General features: G+C 46.6%; 1 protein-coding gene across 1 annotated transcript in view; it reads right to left on the bottom strand.

Annotated features, from left to right (window-relative positions):
* SLCO3A1 (solute carrier organic anion transporter family member 3A1) overlaps positions 1–18,908 on the bottom strand; it is a 128,408-nt gene that overhangs the window by 6,951 nt on the left and 102,549 nt on the right. The window contains exons 4-8 of the mRNA XM_030457408.1: positions 15,864–16,127; positions 7,970–8,134; positions 6,391–6,589; positions 5,387–5,525; positions 593–768 (exon numbers count right to left, since the gene is read on the bottom strand). Of these exons, the coding sequence (XP_030313268.1) occupies positions 593–768; positions 5,387–5,525; positions 6,391–6,589; positions 7,970–8,134; positions 15,864–16,127 (943 nt within the window). The remainder of the gene's footprint in view (positions 1–592; positions 769–5,386; positions 5,526–6,390; positions 6,590–7,969; positions 8,135–15,863; positions 16,128–18,908) is intronic.

Below are 18,908 nucleotides of genomic sequence, written 5' to 3'. Positions count from 1 at the left end.
CCCGGAATGTCCTTACTACCTGGACTGGAAACTGAACTCCTCTATTTCCCTTCCCATGCTAGTCCCAACCTCAGTAAGAACAAGACTGCCACCTTTCTTTCCATCATCCCTGCAGCTATCTTCTCTGTTGGCAAGCCCAGTCCCTCCTCATCTGCATTTGACAAAAGCTGTAATGGAGCAATCCCCATTTTCTCTCTAGCAGCTCAGTGCTGGAGGCACTGCCCTTGGTGGGGCTTTACCATGAGCAAACCAGGTGGTACCATCCCAAACAGTGGCTGACAGACAAAATAATCTAATTAACACTTGAAACCACGGGGCTGAAACTTTGGGCAGAACTGCTGGGGCTTTAAAATCCCCAATTCCTGCCTGCACACCATGGCAGTGACATTGGAGAAAGCCTGTAGCTCCTCATTGCCTGAGGAGGTTGCTGAACCTCTGCTTAAGCCAAGGTCACTGATATGGGGGCACGCAGCCAAAAAGGCAGAGGCAGGAGCTGTGTGGGACCCTTGGCTGCCTGCATCTCCCCCTGGTCCTTCCCACTCCAAAAGCATCCCCCAGTGAGCTCACTGGTCCCTCCCAGTGCAGGTCCTACCTGATGAGGATGATGACCGACGGCGTCTGCGCCATGGCCCCGATCATGCTGCAAACGCACATCACGCAGAGGAATGTCAAGAAGGCCTCTTCACAGCCAGGGCTGGGACACTTCCCAGGAACGACGGTGGCATTTTCGGCAGGGACCGAGGTGAGGCACGAACAGCCACTGAGATTCTGGGGAGGAGCACAGGGGTTAGAGCAGGTCCAGGGAAGGGCAACAGGGCTGGTGAAGGGATCCAGCACAAGTCCTCTGAGGAAGGACTGAGAGAGCTGGGGGTGTTCAGCCTGGAGAAGAGGAGGCTCAGGGGAGACCTCATCACTCTCTATAACTCCCTGAAAGGAGGTTGGAGCCAGGGGGGGGTCAGGCTCTTCTCCCAGGCAGGTTAGATATTAGGAAAAAGTTCTTTACAGAGAAGGTAATCAGGCATTGGAATGGGCTGCCCAGGAAGGAGGTGGATTCTGCATCCCTGGAGTTTTTTAAGAAGAGACTGATGTGGCACTCAGTGCCATGGTCTGGGAACCACAGTGGTTGTGGATCAAGGGTTGGAGTTGATGATCTCAGAGGTGCTTTCCAACCTGGATGATTCTGTGGGTTCAGAAGTGAGCACCCACCCTGTGTAACCAGGACTTGCCAGCAGCAGCAACAGCTCTGAGTCCTCCAACAGCTGATTAACTAACTCTTAAGTGTATATTGAGGAGGGTTTGGAAAGGATTTCAGAAACATGTCAGCTCTGATGCATGCTACCAGCAAGTGAAAGGCTGTCCCCTGGCTTGTCTCTTTTCTTCTTTTCCTTTCAAGTCTTTCCCATAAATGTCACTTGTACAAAATTATCACCCAAGTTATACCCCTTTGGAGGAGAATAAAGAAACAATCTGTGTTCCTGTGACAAGGAAGGTCTCCAAATTATGGTTCTAATTACTGTCTTATTTACCTCCGTCCTCTTGGCAGTTGCAATTAAACTGAAGTACATTCAAAGCAGGTAAATCTACAGCCCTCTTGTTGGCTGTGGCTTTGGTGTCTGCTTTCAGTTCTCTGAATCCTGGGAAGGAGCCACCCACGATGGGTGCTGCAGCTCACAAGAGCTGAACTATCACAGCTTGGTGGCACAGACACTGCTGGACTCAAGTGCACTACAGGCTAATAAATGACATCTGGTTCAGAGGGATATGTGTTGAGCTAAAAGCTGAAGTCAGGCGAGATAAAGTTTATCAATATGTGATCAAAAGGAGTGTAAAATGACTGCATTTTTCTTTGATCTCTCCAGCCAGCGTGGAATGTGAAAGAAGCTTTGCTTGCCAGTCACAGATTTAGGGATTTCTATATTTTTTTAATTTCCCACTTGCCCTCCTGAATCTCTAAGTGAAGGATGTCAGTGCAATTAAGGAACACAATACAACCATGAAATCCCTTAATGAATACAGAACGAAGCAATCATAAATGATTCATGGCTTGTCTTCATCAACCTGCTGGGTTTGCAGGTCACATGTTTGTAAGAGGAGTAACACCATAAAATAAAACATTGAAAAACAACTACATCTCCTCCCTCTACCCCATTCAAGCAGAAATTCCTTTGGTTTTCTGCTGGGGTCCCCTTAGGACCAGACAAAAACACACTTTCTGGTTCACTGCCTCGAAAAATACAGAACTGTGGGGACACTATTCCAGCCTTTCTGACACCAATCTCTTTTTGTTTTGGTTTGGTTTTTTTGCATAGGAGGCGAATTATTTTCTTCCGAATAAGTGAACAGAGGGCAAGAGAGACTGCAGTGCAGAACTCCAGGGGAGCTGGAGCAGAGATGCAGGTACCTTTCTGGCTGCCAAGCAAGAATTAACATAAATTCCAGTGCTGTAAGAAGCTGCCACCTGAAGGCTTCGACATGGTGATGATTATCAACACTGCAGTGGTGTTTGCATAGAAGCAACAGGAATTTGTAGTTCCTGGCTCTTACTGCAGTGCCTGGACACAGTCCTGTGGGTTAAAACCCGTCAAAGTTCAGGAAAGTACATACCTGCACAGAAACATCCTGGGAAAAAATTCCACAGCAAACATACAGAACTGGCTGCTGCTTTCCCATGGGCTCTCATCAATGGAGAGCAAGTACCTGCTTCTGGCAATGGTGGGGTAGATTCTTCTGCCACAAGTGTGATTTATTATTAACCACGAGGCTAATCCCCACCTCCATTGCCTGAAACTTTCTGCTCAAGTCTCCCCTTTTTCAACTGTTTTGCATCAAACCAGCATGAACAGTTTGTACCAACTACATCTGCTTGCTTAGTGCTGCACATCATCCTTACCTGGGATATCTTTGATCTTTTATTACTGACACGCTACACAACTCACAGACATCAAAAAAAGGAAACATCAAAGATGGAGTTTCACCCTTGTCCTGTGGAGAGGCAACTTTTTGCTACCAGTGCCAAATTGGTGCAGACTGCCTTGTCTGCAAGCCCACTGTGTTCAACTACACATCAGAGCCTTCCTCTGCCCAGCAGCTCACACCCCCTGAGTTTCTGTGTGCAGGTGGAGCCACAGAGATGCAAGATTTACACCTTTAACAGCTGAATTTGGAGTAATTACCAAAGCAAATTACTCATGTTTTTAATTACTTGGTTTTCTAAACCCTGGCTCTGGCAGGGAAAGGACAGGCTGGTACTTCAGTGCAAAGCCATGACATCTCAGCATGGTAATGCCAGGCAGGAATTAATTTGTCTTCAGTCACAAGGGGACACAGAGAACCAAGGTACCAAATAACCTGGATATATAAGTCAAAGGTTTTGTCCATAAGAGTCACACACTCAGGAATGGATTGGAGGAGAAATTCCTAAGGGTGCCAGAGCTCTGCCTATCAGCACGGATACTCGTAGGGCTCTGCAACCAGCTTAGTCAGTAAGAAGTAATGAAACAGAAAAAACTGAGCTACACATTTCTTTTAGAAATTGTTCACAGTGGGGAAGTGGAGAGAGGCAGTCAGAAATGTCCAATGCAGTAAAGTGAGAATCTTAAGTCCCAGTAAAAAGCAACCCCTGGCTCACTACAAGCATGTAACATCCACAGAACCCTCTAGAGAGGTCATTACCTGGATTATGGGTTTAAAACCTGGTTTGACAATTTGGTTTTGTCTCAGGGTCATTGCATGGCCAAACTGGTCCATAACTCCTTTTCCAGAGGACGTTATTGCTTTAAAAATTTGTGTTCAAAACATTACTGCAAAAGCCTCACAAAGCAAAGTGGTGAAAAGAATTCCAAGATGATGACGAAAAAGCAAAATAAGAAAGAATAAGAAGAGAGAGGGCAAGGGAGAGTGGGGTTTTTGCTCAGAGGTTTCTTCTTGCAGCACATGAAGTCAGGCAGCTGCACACTGAAGGGGCAGAGATGAATTTTCATTACTGTGCTTCTTCCAGAGGAGCTTTGCCCTGAACATCACAGTGAGGAGGTCACTCCTGCACTCCAGTAACTCCAGTCACAGCTGCTGTATTCTTGCTAAGGCGTTGGTGAACTTGTGAGAAACTTTTCTGTGTGCCCTGTACAGGCTGGCTTCTTCTTAAAAGCATCGTTTTGCCATGCCAGGTGTTGACTTTTTTGGGGGGATGAGAAGAAAGAGGGGAGGAGCTAACACCTTTGCATGTGACACACACCCATGAAGTCCTTTGTGGGGTTGCTGACAGAATCTTGAAACCGCCCTATTTCAAAGGCACCTCCAAGGCTGGAGTGAGAAGTGAGGAGAGAAGAGATTTAAGCAGGAAGAACTCTTAGGTCATCTGGGCAGTGAGGCTGGACGTGCTAGCAGTGAGCTTGGAGCTCTGCTCAGCAGCACCAGCAGGCTGGTTGTCGCTTTAGGGGCAGGAAGGGAGCTTTGATGTCTCCTCAAAAAAGAGGGATGAAGGCATGGGGGGGCAATTGCATGTGGTGAGCACTGATGTCCCTGCAGCTGTGAATGGTCACTTAACCAGGCTGTCTTCCCATGGGCTCCACACAGGCATTGGGTGGAGAACCACAGGAACCCCACCAGTTTCCACACATGGGTGTGGTAGGCACTCACTTCCAGCTTAACCCAGAAAACAACAGCATTTTAGCAGCAAAAGAATGGAAAAGCAGGCTTTTAAGATACTGTTAAAAATTCCCCACATCTTCTTTACGCATAGATGGTATCGCTTTAGTTTTCTAAAGGAAAAAAATTCCTAGATATTGAAAGCTGAAAAATGCAGAATTTCTTTGGATGGAGTCTCCACTCCCTTGACAACTGCTCTTGCCACTGCCTCAGAGCAAAGCAGGGAAAGACAGACATGCAAAAGGAGCAGAAGGAAAGCTTAAACAAGGGCAAATTAAACCAGGATCTGGTCATATATGACTAGGAACCAGATTTAGGAAAAGAGCAAGAAGAAAAAGAATAAATAGGTTGAGAAGCACAAACATTGGCATGTGGATAAGCAGGGAAATAGGGACCTGCAGGAGGAAAGAGAAACTGTTCCCACATCCCAGGCTAGGGAGCTCTCATGGAGAACTTGAGTTCTGCCAGTGGACAACTGTGCAGATCTCATCTTGTGCTCCTCTCCTGCGAGAGAAAGACCAGAGAAGGAGGAGGATGAAAAACCCTGGTAGAATGCTGCCACAGTCACAAAGTGAAAACCAACAGTGGCTCAAGCCTGTCTGAGGTGTCAGGTTTGCTTTTGGGGGTGTAACCACTGGTGGCTGTAAATGAGCTACCTTAGCAGATGTGCACTAACCTCATGCACATGAACTCACAGAACTGTTCCTACAGGCATGAGGTCCCAGGGAAAGCCCCCACTCACCGTGCTGCTGCAGCCAGCAAAGCAGGCAGATAAGTATGTGACCCCATCTGCCCCACAGACTGGAGTGAAGGAATCAGTTTGGCATTCACAGTTGTTATTGCAGGAGGAATATGGATCCAGAGATGAGGTTGGAGTTGAGCTGTAAGAAAAACAGAAAGAAAAATTTTATCAGCCACGAGTGTAATGATATCAGTCAGCTTTTCAAATGTGCCACACAAAGCTGGCTTTGAAAGGCAATAGTTAAGGGAAACTACAAGAAGCAGTGGGCAGGCTAGCTGGATCCCAGCTTTAAGAAATCCAGGCTACACCCTCTCCCTGGGGACAGAAATGCCATGGCCACTATCTCTCTGCTACATGGAATCTAATGTGAGCCTTAGGCTGCCTTGGTACCCCAAGAAAACCTAAAGACACACTGTGGAGACTGCTCTGAATTTTTCTAGACATGTAACTATGAGGAACTGAGAGCCTGAAGTTGTGATCTGCTCCAGAGTTGCATACTGAGGAGCATAAGGAAAGAAAATACAGAAAAAAAACCTCTCTCCAGGTCCTGCGAATGCTACAGGGTACCATGTGTCTCATTCCTCCCATCAAAATGGGCCTTGAGCCACACATACTCTCTCCTCACCATATCTGAATTTCCAGGCATCTAAAACCTGGCTCTACAATTTACCCTTAGGCATTTAAATTAACATGCGAAGCAATGTGTGTCCTTTGCTGTCAGGAGAAACCAGACTATGGGTAGACCCAATGCTACTTAGGTGGCCACAGCTGCAGAATCTGGTTTGGCACCTTTTGATTCAGTTTGAACAATTTTAGCAAAACTCCTCTGTCAGCTACAGGTACTCAGCTCTCACAGTGATGCCTGGCATGAAAATCACCCAAAGTAAGAGCTCTACATGATGTTTCCTTCTCTGTGGCTGTCTAAGCTGTCTGCCAAGGACAATACCATGGCTTTTTGCTGTTGGTAAGGCTGTGTGAGACCTGGAAGCTCTTTAGGGACTCACTTGTTTCCATAGGGAACAGTAACCCCTGCCACAGGTCCTGTGTCACATCCCAGGAACAGGAAAGACACGTAGCAAGCTGTGGACACCAGGTTCACCAGCATGGCCATCCTGATGGCTCCCAGAGCAGACAGGCTGAGCTTCTTCACCAAGAGGCCACCCAGGAATATGCCCAGACATGCACACGGGATTGCTGTCATCCCTGCAGGAGGAAAAATCAGTTAGTAACAAGTGTGAGTGAGGCCCAGTGAATGACAACATGACAGCTTTTTCCTTTCCAGCAGGGAGATCTGTGAGCTCTATCATGGGGAAACCTTGCAATGATCAACTGCTGGAGTATCCCCAGCCTGGAGAGGGATGGATGCAAACGGGTATGCTGCCTTGCACATAGGAACCAGGATCTTCTTCCAATTCTCATCCATATTAGAGGGAGTTGCCAAAATCTCTGATACTGACCCACTCTCACCTAAGCAGCTAATGCTCCCTCCAGCAGTTGGCAGACAAATTCAAGAATTTCCCAAGGTGTCTACGGGTTTTGTATGAGCCCTGCCTGGTACTAGTTTTCCTGGCAGTCTATTTTGCAGAGATTAGGCAAGAGTTGCATATGAAAATAATAAGTTTTTCAAACCAGGCAAAAAACAGAAGATACCAACGAGTTCACCAGGAAAATAAATAACTGTCATGAGAGCAGCTTGCAAGCTCCTTATTTTGGTATTAAGATTCACCCATTTCATAGTGTCCCAGTTTTTGACAGATCACTGCCAGCTGCCCATCTGGCAAGCTGTGGTTGCAGATCATCCAAAATCAATTCACAGATACCTTAATTGGCTGCTGCCATGAGAACGCCTGTCATAAACAAATTGCTGGGCCTGCTTGGGAATGAGCAGCAGGAGAAAATAAATGAAGATCCTGCCTGTGCATCAGCATCTTGACAGGGAATGAATGAGTGAATGAATGTTGAGAAATATATATGGGAAACTGCAGCAGCAGAGGCTGCTCAGAGATAAGGGGCATTTGAAAGACAACCAAGCTGTACTAGCTCTGGTATTTGAACTGCTGGCTACAATCCTGCCATTTCCAGGCCAGTGGGAAAGGAGGGAAAAGAGGAGAAACTGGGCTGCTTAACCCAAATGGAGATGGGCTAGAAATTCTGGGATATCTGAACTATGAGACAAGAGGTTCCATGGGCAGCCCTGTCACTGCAAGCAATTGCAGTCTTGGGCAATCCAATGACCCATTTTAGTTGGGATTTCTGCTCTATTTCAGGGGCACCACAGACTTTCATAGCCTGAATGTATCTTATCACTTCTCCCACGAGGGGCTCAGCTAAAGGGGAAGGGATTTCAGTGGGCTGCAGTGGAAAGTGCTGTTGAGGAGAAAAGATGTCAGAGATCTGTCCCAGGCTCTGCAGCCAAGGCACAGCTGGAGCCCAGCACTTCCACTCATGGTCACAGTTCTATATGCTGGGTAGGTCATATTTTGGGCAGCCTAATCCGTGAGGCTGCTTGTGCTTCCCAGCCATGCTGAACACTTTTAAAGGCCTTTTGATATTGGAGCTTTGGTGGCCCCTGCGGATACTCACCCAGGAGCTGGTTGGCAGATGAGGTGGTGAGGTTGAACTGCTGCTCCAGGTACTTCCCCAGGAAGGCAGCAAAGCCAGCAACCACAGCTATCTCCATGCAGGCTGCCAGGATGATACAGGTGAAGACAGGGTTGGAGAGCAAGTGCTTAGTTACTCTGGGGATCACTGGAAGAGAAGAAAAAGGGAGAAGAGGTTTTGTGTGCCCTCCATTCAAGGCACTGGAGGTGCCTTGCTCTGACCTCCTGAAGGACGAATTCATTTCAAATCAGGGGTAATTTTCTATTCTGCACAGACAAGCTGGTTGAAATGGGGTAACACCAGAATGAAGTGAAACACCAGAACAGTGTCATCTAAAGATTCAGATCCCAGGAGAGTGCAAAAAGAAGTCACGGATCATTATGTTTACATCTTAGAGATGATTTTGAAGTTCTGAAGGATCAGTGTTTTCCAAAATTGCTTTTGTTTCCCCCATAGGGAGTTAAATCAAAGCCTGGCATTCTTTCTCCTTCACCTTTCTCTGCCTGCTTCCCATGAAAAACACTGAAACAGCTGATAGGTGTCATGAGCAGAATTGCACAAATTCTTGCAAGCTTTCAAACACAAGCTACCCCACCTCACACTTGACCTTTCCTTCTCCTGCCATCCAGGATTTGCTTTGTTTTCTTATTCCCATGCAGCACTGGCTCACTTGCTGAGAGACACCTTGAGCAAATTTGGGTGCAAGCTGAAATTCTCCTGCTTAGCCTGGAGCCAGGGCCACCACAGGCATAAGGGACTTCATGGCTGGGATACATATGTTAACCTGAGTGTTCCCTTTATATAAACCAGAGCTCCAGTAGCCAAGCAATGCCTTCCATGCAGTCCCTACTACAGTTGGTGGCTTCAAGAGTGTCAGAGAACACACTGAGCCATTCACTGTGTAAGATGCAGACACACTTGCTTTAGTTTCATGGCTCCATGCTCCTCCCTCCTGAATCTTAAGCATCCAGAGTCCTCTTCTCCAGAGTCCTCTTCTCCAAGCCCATCTCTATTTCACGTAGGCAAACATGAGTTACCTTACAAAGGGAAGCTGGCTAATGAATCAGATAGCACATTTTCTACTTCAATGAACATTTTAATTATTGCTGAGATAACACAGCTTGAAGAGCATACCAGTACAGAAGAGAGCCTTGCTTTGTCTCAATACCTGATGACTAATTTCTCCCTGAATTAAATGTGAAAATCATTAAGTTTGAAAATTACCTTGCTGAAGTGTAGTGAAGCCTCCATGGACCCCTATTTGCATTTTGAAATTCCATCCCCTATGGTGTACCAGGGGCTGGCAGATGACAGATTTCTCTGGTGTTGACTTCTGTTTTCCCTTAAGGCTTTTTTTGCACGGGCCTCAGCAAGTGAATGCACAGCTCTTTGTCAAGGCTCTGCTTGGCTTCCCTTGGTTCTTTCTTTGGGAGGGCGTCAGGCAGAAAGGGTTACTTATAATTAGGCTTGATCTAATATTTTTGGAAGGGGCGACTCCACTGTTTCTTGTCTCTTTATATCACAAATGTTTTATTGTGCTGTATAAAATTCTTACTTCCTGAGGATTTGCTGAAAATAATGAAGGTGCAGGAGGCATAGTAGTTTTTAGTGGAACAGGGGAAAAAAAAAAAAAGAGAAAAATACTGGGAGGGAAGAACAGGGATGGGGGAGATTCAGACGTGGGTAGATCTCTGAAGCCACCTGCTGCCTCCTTCAGTTCTTTGATAGCCACCTACAGAATTTCCCCTTCTTGTGAGGAAAAGGAGGGAAAACGCAAAGGTGGACTTGGCAGTGTTTAGCTTGAAAAGCCACATTTAAGGTATTAATGCCTGTTGTGCCTCTGGAGTTGAGTTGGTTCATGACTTGTAAATTCCTCAAGATGTAGTTTTGTGCCAATTCAAATGTAAAATGCAAAGGTCTGCCTCTAACTTTATCCACCAAATAATAAAAATGACTGTCTGTCTTTTGCAGGAGGGAATTAAAGATCATGGACATTTATTTCTGAAGTTGGCAAGGCTGGTACTGAACCATCATGCATCACAGCAAGGTCAAAATCCAACCTTTCTTCTTGGCAATGGACAGGAAAAATTTTGCAGAGTGATTGCACTGTCTCACACCAGAAAGGAGGCCCTCCTGACTGTCTTGCCTGGCAATGAACCCCAACATTTGTCATTACTTCTCCTCCCTGTGTGTCAGGGTGTGAGGTTTCTGGGACAGCTTTTGTCCTCCACTGCACCACCTTCTGCAACAGGAATCTGTGAGAGATGGTGGGCAGAAGACAAAATCCAGTGCAAAGGCAGGACAGGCCTGGCAGCCTCCACCATCTCTTCAGCCAGGATCACCTCCTTCCCTTTCATTTTCTAAGGGAAATGACAAGAGGTTCTCCACAGAAAAGAATATTCTCTCATCTTGCTACTGCCACCAGTTAAGATAAATCACTCTGACACCAGCTGCTGCCTTAGCTGTCTCAGTTCTTGGGATGAAATACCCCTGGGAACAGGATTAAAAGTCAGCAGTGAAGTTTCACAATCTCTCAGTAGACTAGAGTGACGTGCTTTCAGGTGCTTGGCATATGGTGCTGGGTATGGAGGGGGAATGGAAAACATCTGACAGGGGACAGCAAAGCCCTGGGGAATACACCAGCTAAGCATGGGCTTCCTCACTGCAGATAATCTCAGCAAAAGTTGTGACAAAAGTTGCCCTGTTGGCTCAGAGGTCAGCTGAATGCTTTGTAGCAGCATTTTGGTCTTTAGGATTCAACAGAGTCTCAAAAATCTACCTCAGCCTCTTCTCACTGCTCAGGTACTTAAAAGCCAACTCTTCAGAGCATCCACACTGATCATCCATGGGTTGGGAGGAACCCAGGAGGATGTCCTAAAGCTCTCCAAGACCCCTCAACTTCCCACCTTTTAACACCCCAAGCAACACCTGGGCCAAGGCATCAAGCACCCTCCCCATCTCCTGCTGTGGGGCCAACTGTAGGGGACAGGGCTTGACAAGCAAACACATTTACACACACCAAGTAGCTCTGATTTGTCACTAAACATTGGGGAGTACCAGGGATAATTGGCAACCTCATTACAAGAGGTTTAACTACTCTCTAGAAACGACAAACTATAATCATCATGTTGGTGCTTGAAATGAATTGTTTGGAACATTACAGTCACCAAGGCCTCTTTTTCCAGTTGGAGCACCCTACAGAGACATGTTTTCAATTTGCAGTAAAGATGAGGAACACAGAAAGCAAAGTAATACATCAGAGGGGAGGGTTACAGCCCAGTCCACCCAGGACAGCACAGTGGAGAAAAAATGAAATGTGGTGTTGAGCCAAAATATGACTTGAGGAATGAAGGATGAAGAAAACAATGGAGACAGCAAGAAGAAAATACCTCCTAGAAAGGGGCAGCTCCTATAAAGGAGCAGATCAGCTTTTGCCCCAAAGTGTGCAGGCTGAAGGCCTCTGTGAGTTCATCAAAGCTTCTGATAAAAAGAGTGATGATGGCTTTGAAACAGCCAAGAAGAACCTTCATCAGCAAAGCCCTCATGAAATCCAAGCCAAAGGAAACCTGGAGACTGATAGGACCTGATGTGGGTCCTTTTATAGTCACTAACCATCCCCTTACCTAAGATTAAGCTTTCTCAGCAAGTCTTCTAAATCAAAAAATGTCTTGATATCTGCCTGGATCAGGGCCAAAGACTTACCACTGTGCCTGTGAACAAAGGAACAGATGGAGCCCTGTCCAAAAGGCTGACACTATTACTTATTAGAGCCATGAATTTAAAGCTACTTTGTGTTAGCCATTAATCCCACTCAATCTTATGATCTCCAACTGAAGACAACAGGGTCTCCATGGACTGGGACCCCCCCTTGCACAGCTGGGAGCTTCTGACCCAGTGTCTGCCCCAAGAGAGCTCTTCTGGGGACAGAAATCCAGGATTCAGAGCAGGTCCCTCTTTAGGTATTCAGCAGATTGGTACACAGAGCAGGAAGGAACTGAACAGAAGACAAGACAGCTGTCAGCTGTACATCCCAGCACTCCTCTGCTCTTGGAAATGAAGCTGGACAGAAATCAAAATGTTTCCAAACCTAGGGAATTTGCAGTTTTGAAATTAATTTAATTCCACAGTAAGTTTTCTTTTAATTCCTTGTGAATGAGCTTCTCTCTGCAAACCTGAAGGATTCTCTGTCAATTTCAGTCCCTCTAGGTTTCTAATCTCTCACTAGACAAACAGGCAGAATGTAATGAATTTCTGATTTGAATCATTGCAAAACAAAATGCATTTAAGAGCAGACTGTTTCAAGGGTGTTCAAGATAAAGCCCAGGAAGCATTTTGAAACCAAATTTCATTAGAACTGACCACTCAATTCAGTAGAAGTGACATTTTTGTATGGGGAAAAAAAAAAAAGGATTTTAACAAAATATTTCCAAGCACATCCTGAAGCAGGTGGTGGGTTAGAGGCAGTGTGTTAACACTGAGTGAGAGGGCAGATGCTGGAGAGACATGAGCAGAGGGCACAGGTGCCCTGACACAGCCGAGCATCATCTCCAGCTCCACACAGCACAGAGGTCCCACCACAGCAGACCAGAGGCAGGAAAGCAAATTCAGCCCATGCCTGAATTGTTTTCACAGACCATATGGAGAGCACAGGACTGGAACAACCCTGCCATCCTGCCAGCCAAGAGTAAAGAGCAATGGCAGTATTTATCCATCCTCTCCCTGCTATTAACCCCTCACTTCTCTGTGTACCCAAATGGATTTGAATTGCTTAACTGAAATATTCATCAGGTAAAGTGGTGTAGAGCTCATATGCCAGTGTAGCAATGGTAAACACCTCCCAGGACTCTTCCTGAGCCAACAGGACCCTGCCAGTGCCACAGAGAAGACCTGTAGGAGCAGATGCTCACCACCTCTGCTAGCTATCATTGCCTCTTCACCTTAAACCATTCAAAGGCACAGTTTATATTTCCAGCTTGAAGCTCCTCCTAAGGGTGCTGCTTCTGCTGGTATGAAACTACCCTGCAGAAAGAGATGTTATGGCTTCCAAAAAGGTGGATCCTCCCTCCTGTTTAGACCTTGACAGAGATGTGAAATACATGCCTACACTTTGAGCAGGTTGCTTTTACATTAGACTTGGCTTTCCTCTTAGAAAGCTGAACACTCTCATCCAGCTCTGCATCTCACTGTCTTTCAGCAAATCTCCATGTCTCGAGCATCCTCCCACATGCCAGCCATGCCATGTCACTTGCTGACAGCCATGACCCAGCTGGGAGCATCTCTCCAGCTGATGCCACCCTGCTTCCTCTCCTGTCACAACACGCAGCAACCTCTGCAAACATTTGAAAAAAAATAAAACAAGAAATAACCAAACCCCTTCAGTAGCCCAAAAATGAGACATGGTTCAGCCTTCAAGGATGCACCAGGGATACACTGTGTGCTCACACGACCAGCTCAAGGAAACAGCTCTTCCTCTCCACACTGTGCACAATGGATGGAGTTATGCCCAGCACCCACCTGCCCAGCATCCAGCTGCATAGACAACACTTGCTAAAAAGCTTCAGAATACATGCAAACTCCAAAAAGAGAAGACATGGCTATGCATGCACTTATATATTTTTAACCTCTGTACATAAATATCTAGTACTTTTTACCCTAAGCAAAACCCTAAACAGTCTAACTTCCCCCAAGGGAAACCTTATGCAATCAACAAATAGATTAAGGATTACAAGGTCCTGCCACATATGGATGCATGTATATTTTTCAGTTGCTGGCACAATAATGTATACATGTAACAAAGCTCAACCCACCACCTTTAACACTGCTCATCAGGAATGAGAGCAGCCCATTTCCCTTCCCTGGCACATGTCTGAACATCTCCTCCAGGCAGGCCCTTTTGCAAACAGGACTCTTGACCACATTCCGATTGTGAAAATAGTGCCTGATGTGATGTAAACTGTATTTCCAAGTCCACCTACAAAGAGACTTCCAGAACACTGACTGATTCAAAATGGGGTTACCTGCAATGAAAACTCTAACGTGGAAGATTCTGGTGCCTCCTGGTGCAATCAATACTTGGAATGTGGCAGTTCCATTTCTCTACTTCAGTGAGCAATAGATGCTCTAGCAACACCCTTGTGGCCTCCCTGTGGGCAGGAAACTTAGCTTGCTCAGCACCTGAGGCAATCCTCAAGCAGCAGTGCTGCCCCTCTGTGCAGCAGGGACATACCAGATTCTTTCCTTTTTTTATATTAAAATCACCAAAAAATTCCTACGTCCATTCCAAAACCTCAGTGGGCAGCAGCAGAGGCTCTGATGAGTCCACGACAAACACCACATAATCATCCTTATGAATGCACCATGGGAAAAGCCCATTCCTCAAACCTAAGAAGATCTTTGCAACGAGGACAAAAGGATGGAGAAATTTCTTTTACTGACAATTTTTCAAACAACTTATCCCTTTATCTTTCTTTTGAATTTTCTCACTAAGTCAAAATTCACATCTGTGATCTTCTCTTAATGAACAACCACATCACCAATTCAAGGGGTTTGTGTTTTTAAGAAAACAGTTTTCCAGCATAAAATCACTTTTTCTTTCCCACTCTCACGGCATTCAATTCCCAATTAAGGTGACTGCACAAGGACTAAGTGACTTTGTCCTCAGTTATCAAAATGCATTAGGCAGTAATGAAACCTGCTCTGCCACAGCAACAGAGACTGGGAAGCAGCCACCAGTGCTATAGAAAAACCCTCTCAGATGAAGGATTTCCCAGTGCAGCCCTACAGAAAGGATGGATAGCTGCCCACACCCTCCCACAGAATGCTGGATCCTGACCTTACCTTAATTAGAGCCAGATCTAATTCCATCACTGCAGGACACAACGTGGGGTTTTCTATTCTAATTTGCCACAAGCCACATTCCAGCCTGTCACTTTGCTGCTATTCTGGTCCAATATCTACCTCTTCCCCCTCTCAGTTTAAGAGCTGTGGTGGTGCCCAGCATCCCTGCTTTGTGTCTGGGATTGCACTAAACTGCAGATTAGATGCCAGGAGCTCCCAATTCCTTTTAACTGCCCTTGCTGGCTCGCTCTCTGTTTTGGGAGGCAAAGGGAGCAGGGCAGTAGACTGGAGAGAATTTCACAAATTGCTTTGGCAACTGTGTTCCCCTTCATTTTTCTAATCAACTCTACAGGACTATTGTGCATTTCTGAAGCTTTGTAGTTTTAAAAAAACCCCAAGTGTCAGAGTGGAACAAAATCTCTTTCAAATGAAGACAATGCCAGAGATAATTAGAAGCTAGAGACTGAAATTTAAGGATACTGGATTTTTTTTTTGGGGGGGGGGGGGGGGAGGGGGGTGCAGTTTTTGGGTGGTAGGAGTAGACAGCCCAAATCAGAGACTAATTATAAACCCAACCAGATGTTAACCTGTTGCTGACTCTCCTGTGAAGACAGATGGAGAGAGTTGGGGTTACTCAGTGTGGAGAGGAGAAGGCTCTGAGGAGACCTTATTGTGGCCTTCCAGTATCTGAAGGAGGCTGCAAGAAAGCTGGTGAGGGACTTTTTAGGATGTCAGGTAGTGGTCGGAGGAGGGGAATGGTTTCAGACTAGAGGAAGGTAGATTTAGATTAGCTATTAGGAAGAAATTCTTCATCATGAGTGGTGAGACACTGGAACAGGTTGCCCAGAGAGGTGGTGGAAGCCTCATCCCTGCAAGTTTTTAAGGCCAGGCTGGAGAGGGCTCTGAGCAACCTGATCTAGTAGGAGGGTTCGAACGAGGGGCATGGGGGTTGGAACGAGATGACCTTAAAGATCCCTTCCAACCCTGAAAATTCTTGGATTCCACAATTCTATGACTCTGGGGAGAGGCAGTGTCTCACCTCGGAGCTGCTGGAAGCAGGTGGTGCTGCTCTCCTCATCCAGAGGGTTCCTCAGAACCCCGTTGCTGGGCTTGGCTCTCTCGTAGTCCCTCTCGGGAAGCATGGCCTGCTCGCTCTCCCCAGCGTGCTCCGGCCGCGGGGGCAGGGACTGTGGGAACCCGAACATCGGCAGGGACGCGAAGAAGAGTAAGGCACCACAGAGCAGGAAGCCTCCCCACCACGCACCGATCCACCGAGGGTCATCCGGGGTGATGTCCAGCTTACCTGCAAGGACACATGAGACACCTGAGGGGCGATTCTCAGACCACAGCGCACCCGACACCCATTCCATGTGAGCTGCCAGTGCGTAAGGGACCTGGGAATCTGAGTTGAGAGGAAGCTGAATGTGAGCCAGCAGTGTGCCCAGGTGGCCAAGAACGCCAATGGCATCCTGGCCTGTATCAGGAACAGTGTGGCCAACAGGTCGGTCCAGGGAAGGAATTCTTCCCCTGTACTCAGCGCTGGTGAGGCCACACCTTGAGTCCTGTGTCCAGTTCTCGGCCCCTCAGCTCAGGAAGGAGATTTTGGTGCTGGAGCAAGGAGGCTGTGAAGGGATCCAGCACAAGTCCTGTGAGGAAGGGCTGAGGGAGCTGGGGGTATTCAGCCTGGAGAAGAGGAGGTTCAGGGGAGATCTCATCACTCTCTACAACTCCCTGAAAGGAGGTTGGAGCCAGGGGGGGTCAGTCTCTTCTCCCAGGCAGCTCTCAGTAAGACAAGAGGGTATGGACTTAACCTCTGCCAGGAGAGGTTTAGGTTGGATATTGGAAAGAAATTCTTTACAGAGAGGATGATCAGGCATTGGAATGGGCTGCCCAGCAAAGTGGTGGATTCTCCATCCCTGGAGGTTTTTAAGAGGAGACTGATGTGGCACTCATTGCCATGGTCTGGGAACCACAGTGGTTGTGGATCAGGGGTTGGACTTAATGATCTCAGAGGTCCCTTCCAACCCATCTGATTTTGTGATAATAACCTCCAAATCCAAGAGGTTCTTAGGACAGACAACGCATCATGCCATCTATCTAGAAAGTATGCCCTGCAATACCCTATAATCAGAACTTCTCTCCAGCGTCTTTGGCTCTGCCAGATCTTGGAAGCTGTCATGTGCCAGTGTCCCATGCACTGGCACACCAAGGTTCTGCACATCACTGTCCCAGTGTGTGAAATGTGCACGTACAGCTGAGACACTGACTGGCACAAAGATCTGCATGGAGAAGCACCAGCACAGACAAGGATACTGCATCTTCATCCTGGTTTACACTTTTTCTCCAGGAGGTCAATATTCTCCCTGGTTTGAATTTGCAATCCTTTTCAGCAAAGGAAAGATGGGTTTTACGGGCAACTGTGAATGTGTGGAGGGTGAAACAGTGCTAATTATTCAAAGAGAAACCAAGCCACTGCACCAAATCATCAAAAAAAATTATCAGAAAGTGAAGAAATGCAGCGTAAAAGGCAAGAGTGTACTGTAGGCCAATATTGAGAGGAGACAAGGAAAAAGAAGGCACTGGAGCCTCTTTAGGGGAACAAAAATAAGCAACAGGAGAGAAGAAACTGTGTTCTTAACATGAGCCTCACTGCCACAGCTGCTCAATGAGCTGGTGGAGGGTGCCCAGAGCCGGAGCTGACTCCTGGGGGAGACCCAGCTCTGCGTGGCTGGAATAACAAACTCCTCTGTTCATGATGTCTGTCTGGTTACTGCCACTCTGAAAAATCTGTCTCAAGTGAGGCAATCAAGTTGTCTCTCAAGCAGATGGAAGAAAACTCTTTTCTCCTTAGGGGAAGTAACACGTAGCTCTAAAATATATATAGTTTGAAAAACAGCGTTTTGGAAGAATTGGATTCTTCTACTGTTATTTCCTCCTGCCTGAAGAGTATTTTTTACAGGCTCCTGGGACCACAGCCTTGTGAAGAGTCATATCAACTAAACTCTTCTTCATATCCCTTTCCTAAAATAGGTCCCTTATGGAGGACAGAGCAGCAGTGTGCCCTGCCATCCCACACTCCCTGCCCAAAATGGGGAGCAAGACAGAATTCACTCACTGCAGCTTGGTCCCCTCAGGCAGCCCTGAGCCAACAGCAACGTGGAAACTTTTTCTCATACAAAAATAGACAGAGGCCATGTGTGCCCCAGCCTCTGCGTGATGGCAATGGATCACAGCCAAAGCCAGATGGACCTGCAGCTGGAAAGTGTGATACCTCCCCTGTAACCTGCTGAGCCACAGCCCCTCCAAAGCTTGGCAGCCATAACTCTCCTTCAGTGTGCTCTGTGGCTTTGTATCTGTCCAGGGCTTTTTTGGATGTAAAGATGGAGTCATAACGTATATAAAGGGTGGTACTTCACAATCAAATGAACTCTTTTTAGCTAGGCCAGCATCTTGCCTCTAATGGCAACCAGCCACAGATGCCTCCAGTTCATGTTTTCTTCTATAAACTCATGGGGTTTTTGTTGGTTGTTTTTTTTTTTCAAACTTTTAGCACCCTGTGTTGAGGAGTTGGAAGAATAAATATCACACCCATTGGGAGAATAAGTATCTTCTTCTGCAAGTCCATGCTTGGGCATGACTTATACTTAATGGTCAAATATGTAACAGGGTTCAGGCAAGCTCCTCTGCCTACAAGACTTGTGAGTCTTTGATGTATCTTTGCTAAAGCCAAGGAATGAAAATGGGGCATGTGGCGTTTGAAAAAGCTGCAGCTAAAAGTCTCAGCCATCCAAAATGACACTTCTTTCCAGCTCAATAAGTATTATTTAGATTTATTCAGTGGCCACGTGCCTGGAAGGCCAAGAAGATAGAGCTGCACAACTCCGTTGAGTCCTGTAAGATTTAACTCCATCTGAATGCATCCTGTGAAGATGCATTTGGAACATCAGAGAACTGGAATGCACCCTCAAAGGGGACACAAGCCCTGCAGCCTGTAAGCTCAGATGGAGCTGAAAACTGTGAAAAGCATAGGAACAACTGGGTGAAAAGAACAGAACGTCAAGTTTGCTCTTTACAGCCTGTTACA

The sequence above is a fragment of the Calypte anna genome, chromosome 10 (assembly GCF_003957555.1).
Source record: "Calypte anna isolate BGI_N300 chromosome 10, bCalAnn1_v1.p, whole genome shotgun sequence".
Classification (NCBI taxonomy): domain Eukaryota; kingdom Metazoa; phylum Chordata; class Aves; order Apodiformes; family Trochilidae; genus Calypte; species Calypte anna.
This window is presented reverse-complemented; position numbering and strand designations above follow the sequence as displayed.